Below are 20,696 nucleotides of genomic sequence, written 5' to 3'. Positions count from 1 at the left end.
ATAACCTACAATATGGCTGCATCCAGCCAGGAAACACTACCTAAAAACATACCCAGAAGATTTACATAAAAGGAGTGAATTTACCTCTGTAGGTAAATGCTTCAAGGTCGAATGCAAAGCGAGTCATTCGCCTATGTATGAGATGTGATGTGATTTTGCCTGAATCCAGGCAGACCTGTACTTGAAGGAATAAGGGCAAAAGTCTCTAAATCCCACTGGCTATATTCCCCTGTTGCTGCATCAGTGGAACTCATATTTCACCTATCATACACTGCAATTTCTCTCACTGTCAAGCTATTCCCAAAGTCCTGCCTCCCCCTTCTCTTTCTCACTCACACTTTTTCTCTCTGTTCTCTCTCTCTTTTAGAGAAGGTGGGGAAGGGAATTCACCTGCCTCCTGTAATTGAATTAGAATGTCACTTTGTTATGGTTCTGTCAACACCCTCAGATCCTCAAAAAGTTATACAGCTGCACCATTGAGAGCATCTTGACTGGCTGCATTACCGCTTGGTATGCAACTGCTTTGTATTCGACTGCAAAGCGCTACAGAGGGTAGTGTGTAAGGCCCAGTACAAAACTGGGGCAGAGTTCCCTGCCATCCAGGACCTCTATACCAGGCAGTGCCAGAGGAAGGCCCTAAAACTTGTGACTCCAGCCACCATAGTCAAAGACTGTTCTCTCTGCTACCGTACGGCAAGCGGTACCGATGCACCAAGTCTGGAACCAACAGGACCCTGAACAGCTTCTACCCCCAAGCCATAATTAGACTAAATAGTTATTTAAATAGTTAACCAATAGCTACCCGGACTATCTGCAATGACCCTTATTCCACGTACTTTTTTGACTCATCACATACGCTGCTGCTGCTGTTTATTATCTATCCTGTTGCCTAGTCACTTTACCCTTTTCTAAATGTACATATTTACCTCAATTACCTCGTACCCCTTCACATCGCCTCAGTACTGGTACCCTATGTCTATCTCCAAGTTATTGTTACTAATTGTGTATTTATTCTGCATGTTATTATTTTTCTATTATTTGTCTTTTTTTCCCTCTGCATTGTTATGAAGGGCCCATAAGTAAGCATTTCACTGTTAGTCTACACCTTTTGTTTACGAAGTATGTGAGAAATCCATTTTGATTTGATATAAAAATAAATAATTCAGCTGACATTCAATCAGACGTAACACAATTTTCCAAGGAAGATGTAAAAATGGTTTTTATTGTTATTTGTTGGTTTTTAATGTAATTTGTTGGTACGCTATTTGTTGGTATGAAGCTGAATATTTTATTTGACCTGTACTCCCTTCTGAGGACGTAGGGCTGCTTGTGCTGAAGGGAGTGTCACAAACAAATATGACCATGGCTGCTTGTGCTAAGGGGAGTGTCATAAAGGGAAGGGAAAGGGGACACCTAGTCAGTTGGACAACTTACTGCATTCAGCTGAAAGGTGTCTTCCACATCAGAAAGGTGCTTTAATCGACATCTTTGTTATCGGTGCCCGGGGAGCAGTTGTTGTGGGGGTTAACTGCCTTGCTCAAGGGCAGAACGGCAGATTGGTGCTAAAGGGAATGTCACAAACAAACATGATGTCTGCTCTGATATAATGAGTGTTGGCACTCCCCTGGGCTACAGTATTATGGGTAAAGGTCTAGGTGGGGAAAGAGGATAATATGCACATCCTAAACTTGAGAATATCCGTGCTTGGCAAAAAACAACAACCACAGAGATAAAGGAATGAGAGGCCTGCACATAGAATATTGCTGCTCCCCAGTGCTTGATTCCTGCACACAAATGCACAGTGCACACAAGGTGTAGGTCCTCATCTTGCACAGTCTCTCTCCTCCACATAAAACAAACAGAATTAATGAAAAAATGGAGGCTAAACGTGTAGGATGTAAATCATCCAAAAATGCCTGGAAAACCAGAGTACACCTTACCATATGAACTGCTATTACTATCCGAGAGAAGCACAGATTCATTATTTTTCATGTAAAACACAGTGTTGGAAGACACATTTCCTTCCCCATTCTGTCCAGGCAGAGACTTACAGTTGGGACTCTTCCCCCTCCTCTCAGTGTTACAGTGAGTTGGGTGGTGGTGGTTGCCACGGGCTACTGGGCAGGGATTGAGTGATGGTGACATTCACTCCTTTGTGTGGCCGCTCATGCAAAAATGGCATAAGCCAGAACAGTGTGTCAGACTCAGCCACAGAGAGCAACAGGGGATGCAGAGTGACATGGCAGCTTGTGACAACAAAGTGGCCCATTTGAAATGTTCTTGCTGTTGATGTGTGTGTTTCTTTTGTGTTTACCTGAACAAAATTCTGACATACACCCAGCTGCTTCTTCCTCTCTGTAGCTAAGTGCTTCTTAATGATGATCTAGTGGAAATCTCGACTATAACCGGAATTATATCCCAATGGCCCCATATTCCTTAAAGACATCCTCCAGTGATTATTGGGCTTTTCTGATTGAAAAGCGATATCCCAAGTAGCAATACAGTAAAGTACACACACTAAAAGGTAAATAGATAACTTTTGTTTTTTAGACCCAACTGCAAAATTCAGGGAGTAGGGCATTCCAGGAGATGGTATGATGTTGACTTTGTGATGCTATTGGCCTCCGCGCTTGCTTGAGGAACAATAGAGGAGCAAAAGAGAACAAAAGAGGAAAGGTCCGCCATGTCATGAGGATACTTGGACCACTTATTGAGATCTGCCGTTTGTTAAGTAAATCAGGTGTTAAATGAGGTGAAAAGGAGACTGGAATAGGACTTGAAATAGTGCACTACTTTAAACCAGAGCCCTGTAATGCACTATGAAGGGAATAGGGTACCATTTGGGATTTAATCATGGATTCAGGGATCACCTTTGTGTGTTCTGTATTGTCGTTTCCTCAAGGAACCCCACAATGGTTTTATTCCATGAAAGCTAGTTACCACGGCTGTCCCCAATTGTATGACACTTTAACCTTTAAGAACAATATTTATTATGCTAGAGATGCCTCATACAATGTCTGGATGTGAATGTATTGATAATCTATGCACATAAGGAACAAGAGGACACCGCTCAAACTGGCTTGATTGTGACAAATGCAGACATTCCCCACTTATTATGAAAAATGTGTAAGCTCTCAATCACAGCTGAACCAAACCTTTTATTTCAAGAATAGCCAAAAGTGACATCAATTATAGTAGCATGAAAATAAATTGTTCCGTTAATCTTTTATTTCTGACTTTCAGAGGGCACCTATAAGGTTGCAATGCATCCTCTGTCATGCATCAACAGTGCATTTATTGTTTTCATATGAGAGGCAGTGGCCCATGGGAATGTGGGAGTTTTCAGTGACAGAGATGAAGGAAACACCAACATCAGTCAGCCACACACCTCCATACTTCAGTTTGCTGTAATGTATAATTATGTGAATATATTGTAGTCAACGTGCTAGAGTGTGAACACTCAAGACAGAACATCTGGCCCTGACACATTTTCCCTGGCCATCCACAAGAGATGCAGCCTACTCTAGTGCTATTGAGAGCCATCTTGTGAGGTGTGTGTATGTGTGTGCCACCCATGGTTCCCGTTGCAAATATTGCTTGGTATCTTCAGCTGCCTATCTGTACTTTCAGCACATTGACTGAGCTCAATGACATGGCAAGGACATTTCTCCAGTTAAATGAAAGTCCCCTCGGTGACATTGATGTATTGACCTACTTAAAATGATCAGCACTGTCGACATTTGGAAATTAAATCCCCCTTCACCGTAATAAAACCTTCCCCTTTCAGAACACACACAGCACATACGCGAGTGCACAAACACACACGCACACACAAACACATGCACACACACACAAACAGACACACAAACACAGGGCCCGCTCTAGCCTTTTTGGAGCCCTAAGCGGGATTTGGTTGGGGTCCCCTCCCCCACATCATGGGCAAAATATTTTAGTGGCCCCCTCCAGACAGTGAAGAGAAAATTTACTTTTTAAAGCAAGTTTTCTGCGGTTCCACACATTTTGCCAGGGGGTGAAGAGGAAATGTTGCAGTTTAAAGCAAGTTTTCTGCAGTTCTACACATTTTGCCAGGGGGCGAAGAGGAAATGTTGCAGTTTAAAGCAAGTTTTCTGCAGTTCTACACATTTTGCCAGGGGGTGAAGAGGAAATGTTGCAGTTTAAAGCAAGTTTTCTGCAGTTCTACATATTTTGCCAGGGGGCGATGTGGAAATGTTGCAGTTTAAACCAAGTTTTCTGCAGTTCTACACATTTTGCCAGGGGTTGAAGAGGACATGTTGCAGGTTTTCTGCAGTTCTACACATTTTGCCATGGGGCAGAGAGAAAATGTTGCAGTTTCAAAGTAAGTTTTCTGCGGTTCTACACATTTTGCCAGGGGGTGAAGAGGAAATGTTGCAGTTTAAAGCAAGTTTTCTGCGGTTCTACACATTTTGCCAGGGGGTGAAGAGGAAATGTTGCAGTTTAAAGCAAGTTTTCTGCAGTTCTACACATTATGCCAGGGGGTGAAGAGGAAATGTTGCAGTTTTATAAAACATTTAATGCAATTCTACTCATTTTGCCATGACTTATGGCATGTTAATGATATCTGAGTGAGAGCGACTAACAAAATCAATGGAGGCTCTCTGGAGGTTAGGGGCCCTGTGCACGTGCTCTGCACGGTCAGTATTCGGTCATAATTACTACAAGTTTAGACTTACCAATCAAACAATTGTTAGTTGACATGGTTAATTGAGTGATTTTCAGTGACTGACATTACAATAGAGCAATTGCTGAATTTGCACCATGTGTATTCTACTATCCGAAATTGAGACCCCACTGAGTTTTTTGGGAGTATTGTCTCTTATGTCGCTTATGCCTGCAGCTGGCCCTGAACACACACACTTTACACGTCAATTATATAATATGCATACATCTTTACTAAGACTATTATAGGAAATATAATTTTAACCATACATTATCATGATAGGACCCCATATGAATAAGACAAATTTTCAGCAAACGTAGCTTACAATTTATTCATACAATTATGCACGCTGCGTATTTGGCGTCCTAGGTGACAGGTGCTGTGCGATACCACCTCTAATGGATTGGACCGGTTGATCACTCTAAAGTTGGTGGTTTACTGTATCGCTGGAGAAAATCGTGTCGGAGCTCCGCACAGCTAGGCTACTATTGTCAAACGGCCAATGAGGTAAAAGCGGGGCGGAGAACAGTCGACGATTGTACTACGGGCAGTAGAGTAGCCTACTGCAAACAGCTGTGGAAGAGTCTGCTTTGTACACGCGTTTCGCTGATCTGGTCAATGGATTACACAGTTTCCCTACAAGTGCAACATCAACTGACTGTCTTCCCGACACACTTGTACCAGGGTTCCAGTTTGGAGTTACAGGTAGGTACATCTCAGACATGCATTAGCCTATACTTATGTGTGATATGTTTTCCGTTTTGTTTTACAACGGGTACCAATCACCATTGACGGAGAAAGAGACTGTACAACTCAGACTGTCTAATGTTTCAGCTCCATCATAAATCGTGTCCGCTGCGCTGCGTGGAATATCAGCATCCTTTTTGACATTATGAGCCACGAGAAACAGTGAAATCCTCTCCTCCATCAAGGCTACGTGATGTTGAATTCATGACACCGTGTTTGGAAATACCGGGTAGCCTGATGCGGAGGTCCTCAAGCTGAAATGCGCGCTTAAATTGCGAATCTCATTGAGGTTTCATAAACACTCCATGTGATTTGATGCAGACCTATTTGAGTTTGAAAATAAAATCAACCGGTCAAACTGTTCAGGATTATCATTTTGCATCTCGCTGTGTTTAGAAAGTGGAATGGCATCAGAGGCCAAACAATTTCTCATATATTTTATTAGGCTATCCATTCCATGGCTATTTTACACACACTGACCTTTTTACATCGTTATTTGTTTTGCCACGTGATATATAATGTCATTTATGGGATTCCAATAGTTCAACCAGTTGGAGTGAGTTGAACTCGCCTGTCATTCTACAACTGTAATATCGGCCATCTAGTATTAGATCCATTGACCATATCGTGTGTTAGGTTTTAAATTTGCCCACTGTTCAGCACAATGCATGGGATTTCAGAAGTTGGCATGTCTGTACCTTGACTATTCAAGTGTATCCAGTCATTGGATTGTGACTACATCCATTGAGGATTCGTTACCATGCATCTTCCAATGACATTCTCATCATAATCTTCTGCACTAATATTAGCCCAAGTGTGAAAACATAGGTGAACATCCCCATGATACTATTTTAATTTAGTCAGAAAATGACAGCACACCAAATCCTGAATGTAATTTACCTAATGTAGCTAGCTATCTATCTGCCACATGACTGGCAACCATGCTTATGGATAGATGCGGCTCTCTGCCTCTGACTGTGGCATGACAAATTCACCTCCAAACCTTGTTCTTTTTGTTATGTTTTCTTAAACACGTATTTCCTTTATTGAACAATCGTGACTTTCCCCCCAAGTGAGGTGTCTTGTTATAGGTACCCTAGCAAGGGCTTTGACAGGCTATGCGAATCCTAGTGTGTTTATTTAGAAATATTGTTGCATCTTAAATCCCTTTGCATACCTTTTGAAGTGTGTTCACCAGGAGGTGTCTAGATTCTTTTTTATCTTTAATATTATCTTTGCTTTATCCACTTCCCCCAGAGCGCAAGCAGCAACTTCATTGTCTTGTTTGAGAGAACTTTACTCTCCTTCTTTCTGTTGCATTGTTTTTTAACCTGTGTTGTGCTGCTGTGTCTCTCTCTCTGTGCTGCTGTGTCTCTCTCTCTGTGCTGCTGTGTGTCTCTGTCTCTCTCTGTGCTGCTGTGTGTCTCTGTCTCTCTCTGTGCTGCTGTGTGTCTCTGTCTCTCTCTGTGCTGCTGTGTGTCTCTGTCTCTCTCTGTGCTGCTGTGTGTCTCTGTCTCTCTCTGTGCTGCTGTGTGTCTCTCTCTCTGTGCTGCTGTGTTTCTCTCTCTCTCTCTGTGCTGCTGTGTGTCTCTCTCTCTCTCTGTGCTGCTGTCTCTCTCTGTCTCTGTGCTGCTGTCTCTCTCTGTCTCTGTGCTGCTGTCTCTCTCTGTCTCTGTGCTGCTGTCTCTCTCTCTCTTGTGCTGCTGTGTCTCTCCCTGTGCTGCTGTGTCTCTCTCTGTGCTGCTGTGTCTCTCTCTGTGCTGCTGTGTCTCTCTCTGTGCTGCTGTGTCTCTCTCTGTGCTGCTGTATGTCTCTGTCTCTGTGCTGCTGTATGTCTTTGTCTCTGTGCTGCTGTCTCTCTCTCTCTCTGTGCTGCTGTTTCTCTCTCTCTGTGCTGCTGTCTCTCTCTCTCTCTCTGTGCTGCTGTCTCTCTCTCTCTCTGTGCTGCTGTCTCTCTCTCTCTGTGCTGCTGTCTCTCTCTCTCTCTCTCTCTCTCTCTGTGCTGCTGTCTCTCTCTCTCTCTCTCTCTCTCTCTCTCTCTCTCTGTGCTGCTGTCTCTCTCTCTCTCTCTCTCTCTCTCTCTCTCTCTGTGCTGCTGTCTCTTTCTCTCTCTCTCTCTCTCTCTCTCTCTCTCTGTTCTGCTGTCTCTCTTTCTCTCTCTCTCTGTGCTGCTGTCTCTCTCTCTCTCTCTGTGCTGCTGTCTCTCTCTCTCTCTCTCTCTCTGTGCTGCTGTCTCTCTCTCTCTCTCTCTTTCTCTCTCTCTCTCTGTGCTGCTGTCTCTCTCTCTCTCTCTCTCTGTGCTGCTGTCTCTCTCTCTCTCTCTCTCTCTCTCTCTCTCTCTCTGTGCTGCTGTCTCTCTCTCTCTCTCTCTCTCTCTCTCTCTCTCTCTGTGCTGCTGTCTCTCTCTCTCTCTCTGTGCTGCTGTCTCTCTCTCTCTCTCTCTCTCTCTCTGTGCTGCTGTCTCTCTCTCTCTCTCTCTCTCTCTCTCTGTGCTGCTGTCTCTCTCTCTCTCTCTCTGTGCTGCTGTCTCTCTCTCTCTCTCTGTGCTCCTGTATCTCTCTCTCTCTCTGTGCTGCTGTGTCTCTCTCTCTCTCTCTCTCTCTCTGTGCTGCTGTCTCTCTCTCTGTGCTGCTGTGTCTCTCTCTGTGCTGCTGTTTCTCTCTCTGTGCTGCTGTGTCTCTCTCGCTCTCTGTGCTGCTGTGTCTTTCTCTCTCTCTGTGCTGCTGTTTCTCTCTCTGTGCTGCTGTCTCTCTCTCTCTCTCTCTCTCTGTGCTGCTGTGTCTCTCTCTCTCTCCCTGTGCTGCTGTGTCTCTCTCTCTCTCCCTGTGCTGCTGTGTCTCTCTCTCTCTCTGTGCTGCTGTGTCTCTCTCTCTCTCTCTCTCTGTGCTGCTGTGTCTCTCTCTCTCTCTCTGTGCTTCTGTGTCTCTCTCTCTCTCTCTCTCTGTGCTGCTGTGTCTCTCTCTCTCTCTCTCTCTCTCTCTCTCTCTCTCTCTGTGCTGCTGTGTCTCTCTCTCTCTCTCTCTCTGTGCTGCTGTGTCTCTCTCTCTCTCTCTCTCTCTCTCTGTGCTGCTGTGTCTCTCTCTCTCTCTCTCTCTGTGCTGCTGTGTCTCTCTCTCTCTCTCTCTCTCTCTCTGTGCTGCTGTGTCTCTCTCTCTCTCTCTCTCTCTCTCTCTCTCTCTCTGTGCTGCTGTGTCTCTCTCTCTCTCTCTCTCTGTGCTGCTGTGTCTCTCTCTCTCTCTCTCTCTGTGCTGCTGTGTCTCTCTCTCTCTCTCTCTCTCTGTGCTGCTGTGTCTCTCTCTCTCTCTCTCTCTGTGCTGCTGTGTCTCTCTCTCTCTCTCTCTCTCTCTCTGTGCTGCTGTGTCTCTCTCTCTCTCTCTCTCTCTGTGCTGCTGTGTCTCTCTCTCTCTCTCTCTCTCTCTGTGCTGCTGTGTCTCTCTCTCTCTCTCTCTCTGTGCTGCTGTGTCTCTCTCTCTCTCTCGCTCTCTGTGCTGCTGTGTCTCTCTCTCTCTCTCGCTCTCTGTGCTGCTGTGTGTCTCTCTCTCTCTCTCTCTCTCTCTGTGCTGCTGTGTGTCTCTCTCTCTCTCTCTCTCTCTCTGTGCTGCTGTGTGTCTCTCTCTCTCTCTCTCTCTCTGTGCTGCTGTGTGTCTCTCTCTCTCTCTCTCTCTCTGTGCTGCTGTGTGTCTCTCTCTCTCTCTCTCTCTCTGTGCTGCTGTGTCTCTCTCTCTCTCTCTCTCTCTCTGTGCTGCTGTGTCTCTCTCTCTCTCTCTCTCTCTCTGTGCTGCTGTCTCTCTCTCTCTCTCTCTCTCTGTGCTGCTGTGTCTCTCTCTCTCTCTCTCTCTCTGTGCTGCTGTGTCTCTCTCTCTCTCTCTCTCTCTGTGCTGCTGTGTCTCTCTCTCTCTCTCTCTCTCTGTGCTGCTGTGTCTCTCTCTCTCTCTCTCTCTCTGTGCTGCTGTGTCTCTCTCTCTCTCTCTCTCTGTGCTGCTGTCTCTCTCTCTCTCTCTCTCTCTCTGTGCTGCTGTGTCTCTCTCTCTCTCTCTCTCTGTGCTGCTGTGTCTCTCTCTCTCTCTCTCTCTCTCTCTCTCTCTCTGTGCTGCTGTGTCTCTCTCTCTCTCTCTCTCTCTCTCTCTGTGCTGCTGTGTCTCTCTCTCTCTCTCTCTCTCTCTCTCTCTCTCTGTGCTGCTGTGTCTCTCTCTCTCTCTCTCTCTCTCTCTCTCTGTGCTGCTGTGTCTCTCTCTCTCTCTCTCTCTCTCTGTGCTGCTGTGTCTCTCTCTCTCTCTCTCTGTGCTGCTGTGTCTCTCTCTCTCTCTCTCTCTCTCTCTCTCTCTGTGCTGCTGTGTCTCTCTCTCTCTCTCTCTCTGTGCTGCTGTGTCTCTCTCTCTCTCTCTCTCTGTGCTGCTGTGTCTCTCTCTCTCTCTCTCTCTGTGCTGCTGTGTCTCTCTCTCTCTCTCTCTGTGCTGCTGTGTCTCTCTCTCTGTGCTGCTGTGTGTCTCTCTCTCTGTGCTGCTGTGTGTCTCTCTCTCTGTGCTGCTGTGTGTCTCTCTCTCTGTGCTGCTGTGTCTCTCTCTCTCTGTGCTGCTGTGTCTCTCTCTCTCTGTGCTGCTGTGTGTCTCTCTCTCTCTCTCTCTCTCTGTGCTGCTGTGTCTCTCTCTCTCTCTCTCTCTCTCTGTGCTGCTGTGTCTCTCTCTCTCTCTCTTTCTCTCTGTGCTGCTGTCTCTCTCTCTCTCTCTCTCTCTCTCTGTGCTGCTGTGTCTCTCTCTCTCTCTCTCTCTCTGTGCTGCTGTGTCTCTCTCTCTCTCTCTCTCTCTCTCTGTGCTGCTGTGTCTCTCTCTCTCTCTCTCTCTCTGTGCTGCTGTGTCTCTCTCTCTCTCTCTCTCTGTGCTGCTGTGTCTCTCTCTCTCTCTCTCTCTGTGCTGCTGTGTCTCTCTCTCTCTCTCTCTCTGTGCTGCTGTGTCTCTCTCTCTCTCTCTCTCTCTGTGCTGCTGTGTCTCTCTCTCTCTCTCTCTCTCTCTCTCTGTGCTGCTGTGTCTCTCTCTCTCTCTCTCTCTCTCTCTCTGTGCTGCTGTGTCTCTCTCTCTCTCTCTCTCTCTCTCTGTGCTGCTGTGTCTCTCTCTCTCTCTCTCTCTCTCTCTGTGCTGCTGTGTCTCTCTCTCTCTCTTTCTCTCTCTCTCTGTGCTGCTGTGTCTCTCTCTCTCTCTCTGTGCTGCTGTGTCTCTCTCTCTCTCTCTCTCTCTCTCTCTCTCTCTGTGCTGCTGTGTCTCTCTCTCTCTCTCTCTCTCTCTCTCTCTCTGTGCTGCTGTGTCTCTCTCTCTCTCTCTCTCTGTGCTGCTGTGTCTCTCTCTCTCTCTCTCTCTGTGCTGCTGTGTCTCTCTCTCTCTCTCTCTCTGTGCTGCTGTGTCTCTCTCTCTCTCTCTCTGTGCTGCTGTGTCTCTCTCTCTGTGCTGCTGTGTGTCTCTCTCTCTGTGCTGCTGTGTGTCTCTCTCTCTGTGCTGCTGTGTGTCTCTCTCTCTGTGCTGCTGTGTCTCTCTCTCTCTGTGCTGTTGTGTCTCTCTGTGCGGCTGTGCCTCACTCTCTGGTTTTCAATTTGTTTATCAAATACTATATTTTAATTGGGTTTTCTAAAGGGATCAGAGATACAGAAAACAGAGCCCATTGGTAACTTTTAAACTGATACAGTTGCTTCGGGTATCTCTCAGTATATCAAATGTATCTTCTGTAGTGCACTTACATAACTCTGAGCTTCATGCAACAGCACCCATATCACCCTAGAATCCTCTTAGCTGAGGCAGAAAAACACTTCTGATGTTATATCTTTATAACTGGCCAAGGTTAGAATTATTGGGGTCCTGGGCAAACCCTCAAACCCATAACAAATTATGGCACTCCCGTTAGCCGTACAATATTTTAACTATACAGAAGACATTTAAAATATAATGCGTTGCTCCTGCCTACAGTTTATGGGCACCCTGAAGAGTCATTGTGTGATTCAAACCTCCAGTTTGAATCATATATTGGGTGTTGCCAAAAAGTAGTGCACTAAATAGTAGAAAGTGTCATTAAAGTGTCATTTGGGACGCATCCTGTGACATGGTTTACAGTTAAAACTCCTCCACTGGTCGATGTACGTGTTATGGTGCATGTGGAGTTTTAATCATGCTTGCCTGACACTTTCCATCACTGCTGTTCGTCAACTCTTTCTGAGCTCTTTCTTTCTCCAGTCCGCTTGATTCAAAGTCAGTTGCCAGAGTTGTGAAAGGTTGCTGCTATCACTGTCTCTCTGAGGAGAGGCTCGCTGCACTGAACCACAAGGTGGCTCCGTCCGAGCTCTATCAACTCCTTTGTTTTTCATTATCTTAAGACAATGTTCTCTGTTGCTGCATGCCTGCTGTCAGTGACATATTAAATACACCTCCTCAGGCCTATATGCTGCTAACACATGCATTTTCAAAAGTTCTGTGAATGTGAGTCATCCAGAATATGAGGTATATTTGGGGTGTTTTTGAACATCTTGGAGGACTTACTTAAAACTCATGCATTTCACATTAATATGCACCTTCATACTAATACACATACAGGCTTTCGAACTTCAGGTGATGATGATGTCCCCTATCGATCTCTCACTTTAACAACCCCAGATATTTGTTCAGTCTCCCTATTTCATATCGTTTCTTTTTTGGAAAAGGCTTGAAGTGGTAAATTGTGTGATCTCTCTCTACCGTCAGTAATATGTGAGGTCTAAAAATAAAATGAAATAAAGCGCTTTGAAGCTCTGCTTCAGTGTCATCAATAAGTGATTGTTTTTTGTTTAAGTACAAATGCCCCTCCCTTTTTAGTTGGTTATTCAAAATCCTCCTTTCAGTCTGTGTATTTCACTGCTGTCGTCAAGATGTGTAAAAAAAAAAAAAAATGTGCAGCCAAGTGTAACACAGGAGAAGGTCAAAGTGCATTGAATCGAAGAAGATGAATATGTCATGAGATACTCCCTGAAGTACTCTTAGATTGCAGTGGTGTATAAAAAATAAAAAAAAATAAAAGTGATATTGTTAGCAGGCTAATTATACTGTATCACACCTGAGAGAGAGGGGGGAGAAAGAAAGCGAGATTCCATGTTAACACCTCCAAATCACCCTGTCCTCTGCCCCTTGATGGTACCCACAGGTAAAGAACTGGGATGTAATAATCCATCCAGGTGTTACAACTGTATACTCTGAATTTTCACTCCAAATATAAATGATAAACAGCATCCTGTTTAGGCTGGATGTACTTTGAAATCCCTAAAAGCATCAGACTTCCGGAACCCAAGCCCTTTGCAACAGGTTTATGGACAGTGTTTTTACACTATTGACCCTCTCTGAGGATTAGAATCCTACAGACTTAATCTTACCACCAGAGGTAATCTAACTGGGGAAAAATTAAAGGGATTAAATAGTCATAATTGAATGGGTTACGTGCGCGCACGCACGCACGCACGCATACATACTCACTCACTCACTCACTCACTCAAGTGACTTAACACTTGACCTAAATGTCTCTGTCAGTGGCTCAACACCAGTCTGATGATTGTGCTGGTGTAGTCTACTGTCGGCACTCTGCCCAGACTGCACTGTAATGTTTTCACCCAGCTGCTCTGTTGTCAGTAGGCAGGCTACACCAGAGTCTAATATTGAGATAAATGTGGCTCTGGGGTTACACCTCAGGGGAACTGGTAATAATTTAACAGGAACTGCATCCCCTCTATCAGTTAAGGCTGACATTAGATCATATTCAATACAGTAAGTAGAAGTATTCTGTAAAACAGAGTTGCCAGTATACAGACCTTGGCCATTGTCTTCTGACAGGTGGCATCACTCCTATGTGATGCTCGTCCCTCAACCGTACAGACGGAATCATCATGTTTTCTGGCATAAGACAATGTACCTTGGCCTAAAGAAAATCTGCCTGACTGCCTAACTAAAGGACAGGACAAACTATAGTGAATGTCAGCCGTGCGCAGTACATCACCTGCTGGGTGACAATTGAATCGGTGGCGATTTAAGATTTATAATCGTCTGGAAATTAACAGAAAAAGACGGCAGGTGTTCAGTGCGATAGAAGGAGCACCCACTTCTTTTACCTGTTTGTCGACGTGGTCTGTTTTGTTCTTAAAGCAAACACTACTTTTGACCAGGTTTCATAGGGCACAACAGGGAATAGGGTGCCATTTGGGACGCAGACTAAACCACTCAGTGGTCCTGGTCTGGAGAGTCAGCTGGAAAAATGCTGCTGTCTGCTGCTAAGGAGGTTAATAACAATGCTGATGATGGTACTGGAGAGGGATGCAACAATTCACAGATACACATCAGTCAAATGTTTAAGATGCACTACGTGACCAAAAGTATGTGGACACCTCTTCGTCGAACATCCCAAAGTCATGGGCATTAATTAGAGGTCGACCGATTGATTTTTTTTCAACACCGATACCGATTATTGGAGGACCAAAGAAAGACGATTTTTATTTTATTTTAATTTATTTATTTCACCTTTATTTAACCAGGTAGGCAAGTTGAGAACACGTTCTCATTTACAATTGCGACCTGGCCAAGATAAAGCAAAGCAGTTCGACACATACAACAACACATAGTTACACATGGGAGTAAAACAAACATACAGTCAATAATACAGTGAAAAATAAGTCTAAATACAATGTGAGCAAGTAAGGTGAGAAGGGAGGTGAAGGCAAACAAAATATATATATAAATAAATAAATATATTAAAAAAGGCCATGGTGGCGAAGTAAATACAATATAGCAAGTAAAAACACTGGAATGGTTGGTTTGCAGTGGAAGAATGTGCAAAGTAGAGATAGAAATAATGGGGTGCAAAGGAGCAAAATAAATAAATAAATACAGTAGGTAAAGAGGTAGTTGTTTGGGCTAAATTATAGATGGGCTATGTACAGGTGCAGTAATCTATGAGCTGCTCTGACAGCTGGTGCTTAAAGCTAGTGAGGGAGATAAGTGTTTCCAGTTTCAGAGATTTTTGTAGTTCGTTCCAGTCATTGGCAGCAGAGAACTGGAAGGAGAGGTGGCCAAAGGAAGAATTGGTTTTGGGGGTGACCAGAGAGATATACCTGCTGGAGCGCGTGCTACAGGTAGGTGCTGCTATGGTGACCAGCGAGCTGAGATAAGGGGGGACTTTACCTAGCAGGGTCTTGTAGATGACCTGGAGCCAGTGCGTTTGGCAACGAGTATGAAGCGAGGGCCAGCCAACGAGAGTGTACAGGTCTCAGTGGTGGGTAGTATATGGGGCTTTGGTGACAAAACGGATGGCACTGTGATAGACTGCATCCAATTTATTGAGTAGGGTTTTGGAGGCTATTTTGTAAATGACATCACCGAAGTCGAGGATTGGTAGGATGGTCAGTTTTACAAGGGTATGTTTGGCAGCATGAGTGAAGGATGCTTTGTTGCGGAATAGGAAGCCAATTCTAGATTTAACTTTGGATTGGAGATGTTTGATGTGAGTCTGGAAGGAGAGTTTACAGTCTAACCAGACACCTAGGTATTTGTAGTTGTCCACATATTCTAAGTCAGAGCCGTCCAGAGTAGTGATGTTGGACAGGCGTGCAGGTGCAGGCAGCGATCAGTTGAAGAGCATGCATTTAGTTTTACTTGTATTTAAGAGCAATTGGAGGCCACGGAAGGAGAGTTGTATGGCATTGAAGCTCGCCTGGAGGGTTGTTAACACAGTGTCCAAAGAAGGGCCAGAAGTATACAGAATAGTGTCGTCTGCGTAGAGGTGGATCAGAGACTCACCAGCAGCAAGAGCGACATCATTGATGTATACAGAGAAGAGAGTCGGTCCAAGAATTGAACCCTGTGGCACCCCCATAGAGACTGCCAGAGGCCTGGACAACAGACCCTCCGATTTGACACACTGAACTCGATCAGAGAAGTAGTTGGTGAACCAGGCGAGGCAATCATTAGAGAAACCGATACTGATTAATAGGCCGTTTTTATATATATATATATATAGTTGAAATGATGACAATTGCAACAATACTGAATGAACAATGAAAACTTCTATTTTAACTTAATATAATACATAAATAAAATCTATTTAATCTCAAATAAATAATGAAACATGTTCAATTTGTTAAATAATGCAAAAACAGTGTTGGAGAAAAAAGTAAAAGTGCCATATGTGTCATGTAAAAAAGCAAACGTTTCAGTTCCTTGCTCAGAACATGAGAACATATGAAAGCTGGTGGTTCAATATTCCCAGTTTTAGGTTGTAGTTATTATAGGAATTATGACGCGTCAACTATTTATCTCTATACCATCTGTATTTCATATACCTTTGACTATTAGATGTTCTTATAGGCACTTTAGTATTGCCAGTCTAATCTCGGAGAGTTGACAGGCTTGAAGACATTAACAGCGCTGTGAATACAGAACTATTCCGTATTTTGTCGAACGCGTGGCAACCTTAAGTGTATATATTGCTGTTACATTGCACAACCTTCAATGTTATGTCATAATTTTTTTAAATTCTGGCAATTACTTATGGTCTTTGTTAGGAAAAAACACAGTTCGCAACGAGCCAGGCGACCCAAACTGCATATACCCTGACTCTGCTTGCACTGAACGCAAGAGAAGTGACACAATTTCCCTAGTTAATATTGCCTGCTAACATGCATTTATTTTATCTAAATATGCAGGTTTAAAAAATATACTGTTGTGTTTTGATTTTAAGAAAAGCATTGATGTTTATGGTTAGGTACGTTTGTGCAAGAATGTGCTTTTTTTTGCGAATGCGCTTTTGTTAAATCATCACCCGTTTGGTGAAGTTGAAGTAGGCTGTAATTCGATGATAAATTAACAGGCGCCACATTGATTATATGCAACGCAGGACAAGCTGGTTAACCTAGTAATATCATCAACCATGTGTAGTTAACTAGTGACTAACTAGCTAGCATTCAAATCAAATCAAGTTTATTTTATATAGCCCTTCATACATCAGCTAATATCTCGAAGTGCTGTACAGAAACCCAGCCTAAAACCCCAAACAGCAAGCAATGCAGGTGTAGAAGCACGGCGGCTAGGAAAAACTCCCTAGAAAGGCCAAAACCTAGGAAGAAACCTAGAGAGGAACCAGGCTATGAGGGGTGGCCAGTCCTCTTCTGGCTGTGCCGGGTGGAGATTATAACAGAACATGGCCAAGATGTTCATAAATGACCAGCATGGTCAAATAATAATCAGGAGTAAATGTCAGTTGGCTTTTCATAGCCGATCATTAAGAGTATCTCTACCGCTCCTGCGGTCTCTAGAGAGTTGAAAACAGCAGGTCTGGGACAGGTAGCACGTCCGGTGGACAGGTCAGGGTTCCATTGCCGCAGGCAGAACAGTTGAAACTGGAACAGCAGCAAGGCCAGGTGGACTGGGGACAGCAAGGAGTCATCATGCCCGGTAGTCCTGACGCATGGTCCTAGGGCTCAGGTCCTCCGAGAGAGAGAAATTATGAGAGAATTAGAGAGAGCATACTTAAATTCACACAGGACACCGGATAAGACAGGAGAAGTACTCTAGATATAACCAACTGACCCTAGCCCCCCGACACAAACTACTGCAGCATAAATACTGGAGGCTGAGACAGGAGGGGTCAGGAGACACTGTGGCCCCATCCGATGATACCCCCGGACAGGGCCAAACATAAAGGATATAACCCCACCCACTTCGCCAAAGCACAGCCCCCACACCACTAGAGGGATATCTTCAACCACCAACTTACCATCCTGAGACATGGCCGAGTATAGCCCACAAGGATCTCCACCACAGCACAAACCAAGGGGGGGGGGGGGGGGTTGATCATGGTTGATGATATTACTAGGTTAACCTGTCTAGGATGAGGGTGCCGCTAGCGGCACTCCCCCCCCACCCCCACTGAAAAACCAGTGCCGCGAAATTCAAAAAAAATATTTTTTTTAAATATTTAACTTTCACACATTAAAGTCCAATGCACCTAATGAAAGACACAGATCTTGTGAATCCAGCCAACATGTCCGATTTTTAAAATGTTTTACAGGGAAGACACAATATGTAAAGATGTACATCTATTACCTAAAAACACATTAGCATAATCCACCATCTTTTATTTGTCCACCAACACCAGTAGCTATCACCAATTCGGCTAAACTAAGATATTTATAGCCCCTAACCAAGAAAAAAACTAATCAGATGACAGTCTGATAACATATTTATGGTATGGGATAGGTTTTGTTAGAAAAAAGTGCATATTTCAGGTAGATGGCATAGGTTACAATTGCACCCACCGTCACAAATGGACTAGAAAAACTACATAGAGCAACGTGTTTACCTACTTACTAATCATCAAACATTTCGTAAAAATACACAGCATACACTAATCGAAAGACACAGATCCTGTGAATACAGACAATATTTCATATTTTCTAAGTGTCTTACAGCGAAAACACAATAAATCGTTATATTAGCATAGCACATAGCACATAGCAGCCCAGCATTGATTCTAGCCAAAGTGAGCGATAACGTCAACATCGCCAAAATATATTAATTTTTTCACTAACCTTCTCAGAATTCTTCAGATGACACTCCTGTAACATCATATTACACAATCCATATAGAGTTTGATCGAAAATGTTTATATTTAGCCACCAAAATCATGGTTAGACAATGTGAAATGTAGCCCAGCTGGTGAGAAAATGTCCGTGCGCCATATTAGACAGTGATCTACTCTTATACATAAATACTCATAAACGTGACTAAAAAATATAGGGTGGACAGGGATTGATGGACAATTTAATTCTTAATACAATCGCGGAATTACATTTTTTAAATTATCCTTACTTTTCAATACAGTTTGCGCCAAGCAAAGCTACGTCAAAAAACATGGCGTCCTAAGCCACTAACATTTTTCGACAGAAACACGATTTATCATAATAAAAATGTCCTACTTTGAGCTGTTCTTCCATCAGTATCTTGGGCAAAGGATCCTTTCTTGGGTCCAATCGTCTTTTGGTGGAAAGCTGTCCTCTTGCCATGTGGAAATGCCAACTGCGTTCGGGATGAACTGGAAGCGTGCCCAGCAATTCACAGCGTTTCAGAAATAAATGTCCCAAAATCGCACTAAACGGATATAAATTGCTATAAAACGCTTTAAATTAACTACCTTATGATGTTTTTAACTCCCATAACGAGTAGAAACATGACCAGAGTAATATTACTCCCTCCACTAATGCTTGGAACAAGTGCGGGTCGATGTCCTCCAGGCGCATTACGCAGCAAGAAAAGACTTGCTAGCTACAGGTTTTTTTAATTTATAGTGCCTGTGAACGCGCAATCGACCGCATTCAAATCGTCATCACGTAAAGGCATCCAGGGGAAGACGTAAGCAGTGTCCGTATACTCATAGCAATAACAGTGCCCTTTTAACTGACTCCAGATCAGGGGCCAAAATTTCTGAAATCTGACTCCATGTCAGGGAAATTGCTGTAGAATGGGCTCTGTTCCACTTAGAGACAAAATTTCAACTCCTATAGAAACTATAGACTGTTTTCTATCCAATAATAATAATAATATGCATATTGTACGATCAAGAGCCGTTTCAAAAATTACACGATTAGCATAAATAGTCACAACAGCGCCCCCATCCTCAACAGGTTAACTAGCTTGACCTGCGCTGCAAATAATCAATGTGGTGCCTGTTAATTTATCATTGAATCACAGCCTACTTCGCCAAACGGGTGATGATTTAACGAAGGCGCATTCGTGAAAAAAGCACAATCATTGCACGAATGTACCTAACCATAAACATCTTTTAACCTTCTTAAAATCAATACACAGAAGTATATTTTTTAAACCTACATATTTAGTTAAAATAAATTAATGTAAGCAGGCAATATTAACTAGGGAAATTGTATCACTTCTCTTGCGTTCAGTGCAAGCAGAGTCGGGGTATATGCAAAAGTTTAGGCCACTTGGCTGGTTGCGAAATAATTTGCCAGAATTTTACATAATTATTACATAAGATTGAAGGTTGTGCAATGTAACAGCAATATTTAGACTTATACCTTGACTACACCGGTCGCGTCGTGTGCACGAGCATTAGCTAAATACATTTTGAAATCTATGTTATTCAATAATTGCACCCTCACTGCTCGCGCACGTCAATGAGCGTCTGCGTTGCCAAGGGCTAAAATAGAAGTCCTTTCTTTTTCTTACGCAGATCGCTCTGCAAGTCCTGCCTCTCCCATCTCCTCATTGGTTTATAGAAGCAGGTACCCACGTGCCATCTCCTCATTGGTTATACCCACGTGGGTGATTGAAAGATGAACTGTGTTGCCGGTCGTCGTGGTGATACTATGAAAGTTTAGAAGCCAATCACCATATAAGTTCAAAGATGAAAAAGCCTGGAAGGAGGAGAGATGACTAGAAGCGATTCGGTTGACCGTTTTATGTGTGGATTAATTGGCGGAGTAGAGGACCTTGTGCATTTTAGGTAAAATAGCAACTCAATGTTTATATCGCAGGACAAATTAGCTAGCAACAGCAAGCTAGCTAAATAGGACAAATTAGCTAGCAAGTGCAAGCTAAATAGCTAAATTGTCATAAATGTTTAATGCTTTTCGACCTGTCCCCAAATTAATGTAATTGGTTCAGAGTTTGTTTTAATATTTTAACCTGCGTGTCGTGATTGCGTTTGGTGTAGGGGGACAAAATAAGTGTATGCACGATGGCACACGATGGCGCACGCGCGCAGCCGGTTAGGGTTGCCACCCGTCCGACAAAATACGGAATGGTTCCGTATTTCACTGAAAGAATAAACGTTTTATTTTCGAAATGATAGTTTCCGGATTTGACCATATTAATGACCAAAGGCTCATATTTCTGTGTTTATTATAATGTGTATATTATAATTAAGTCTACGATTTGATATTTGCTAGAGCAGTCTGACTGAGCGGTGGTAGGCAGCAGCAGGTTCGTAAGCATTCATTGAAAATTTACTGCGTTTGCGAGCAGCTCTTAGCAATGCTTGATCTCAGCGCTGTTTATGACTTTAAGCCTATCAACTCCTGAGATTAGGCTGGCAATACTAAAGTGCCTATAAGAACATCCAATAGTCAAAGGTATATAAAATACAAATGGTAAAGAGAGAAATAGTTGACGTGTCATAATTCCTATAATAACTGCAACGTAATATTTCTTTACTGGGAATATTAAAAAACTGGGAATATTGA

At 43.6% G+C, this 20,696-nt stretch overlaps 1 protein-coding gene across 2 annotated transcripts in view; it reads left to right on the top strand.

Moving 5' to 3' along the window:
• Nucleotides 1–5,099: 5,099 nt before the first annotated feature.
• LOC129826566 (zinc finger matrin-type protein 4-like) overlaps nucleotides 5,100–20,696 on the top strand; it is a 256,611-nt gene continuing 241,014 nt past the window's right edge. Inside the window, exon 1 of one of the 2 annotated variants that reach the window (XM_055887450.1) lies at nucleotides 5,100–5,404. In XM_055887450.1, the coding sequence (XP_055743425.1) occupies nucleotides 5,318–5,404 (87 nt within the window). In that variant the 5' untranslated portion in view covers nucleotides 5,100–5,317. The remainder of the gene's footprint in view (nucleotides 5,405–20,696) is intronic. The other variant, XM_055887449.1, reaches the window with a different exon arrangement.

Source organism: Salvelinus fontinalis, chromosome 28, assembly GCF_029448725.1.
Source record: "Salvelinus fontinalis isolate EN_2023a chromosome 28, ASM2944872v1, whole genome shotgun sequence".
In the NCBI taxonomy this organism is placed as follows: domain Eukaryota; kingdom Metazoa; phylum Chordata; class Actinopteri; order Salmoniformes; family Salmonidae; genus Salvelinus; species Salvelinus fontinalis.
This window is presented reverse-complemented; position numbering and strand designations above follow the sequence as displayed.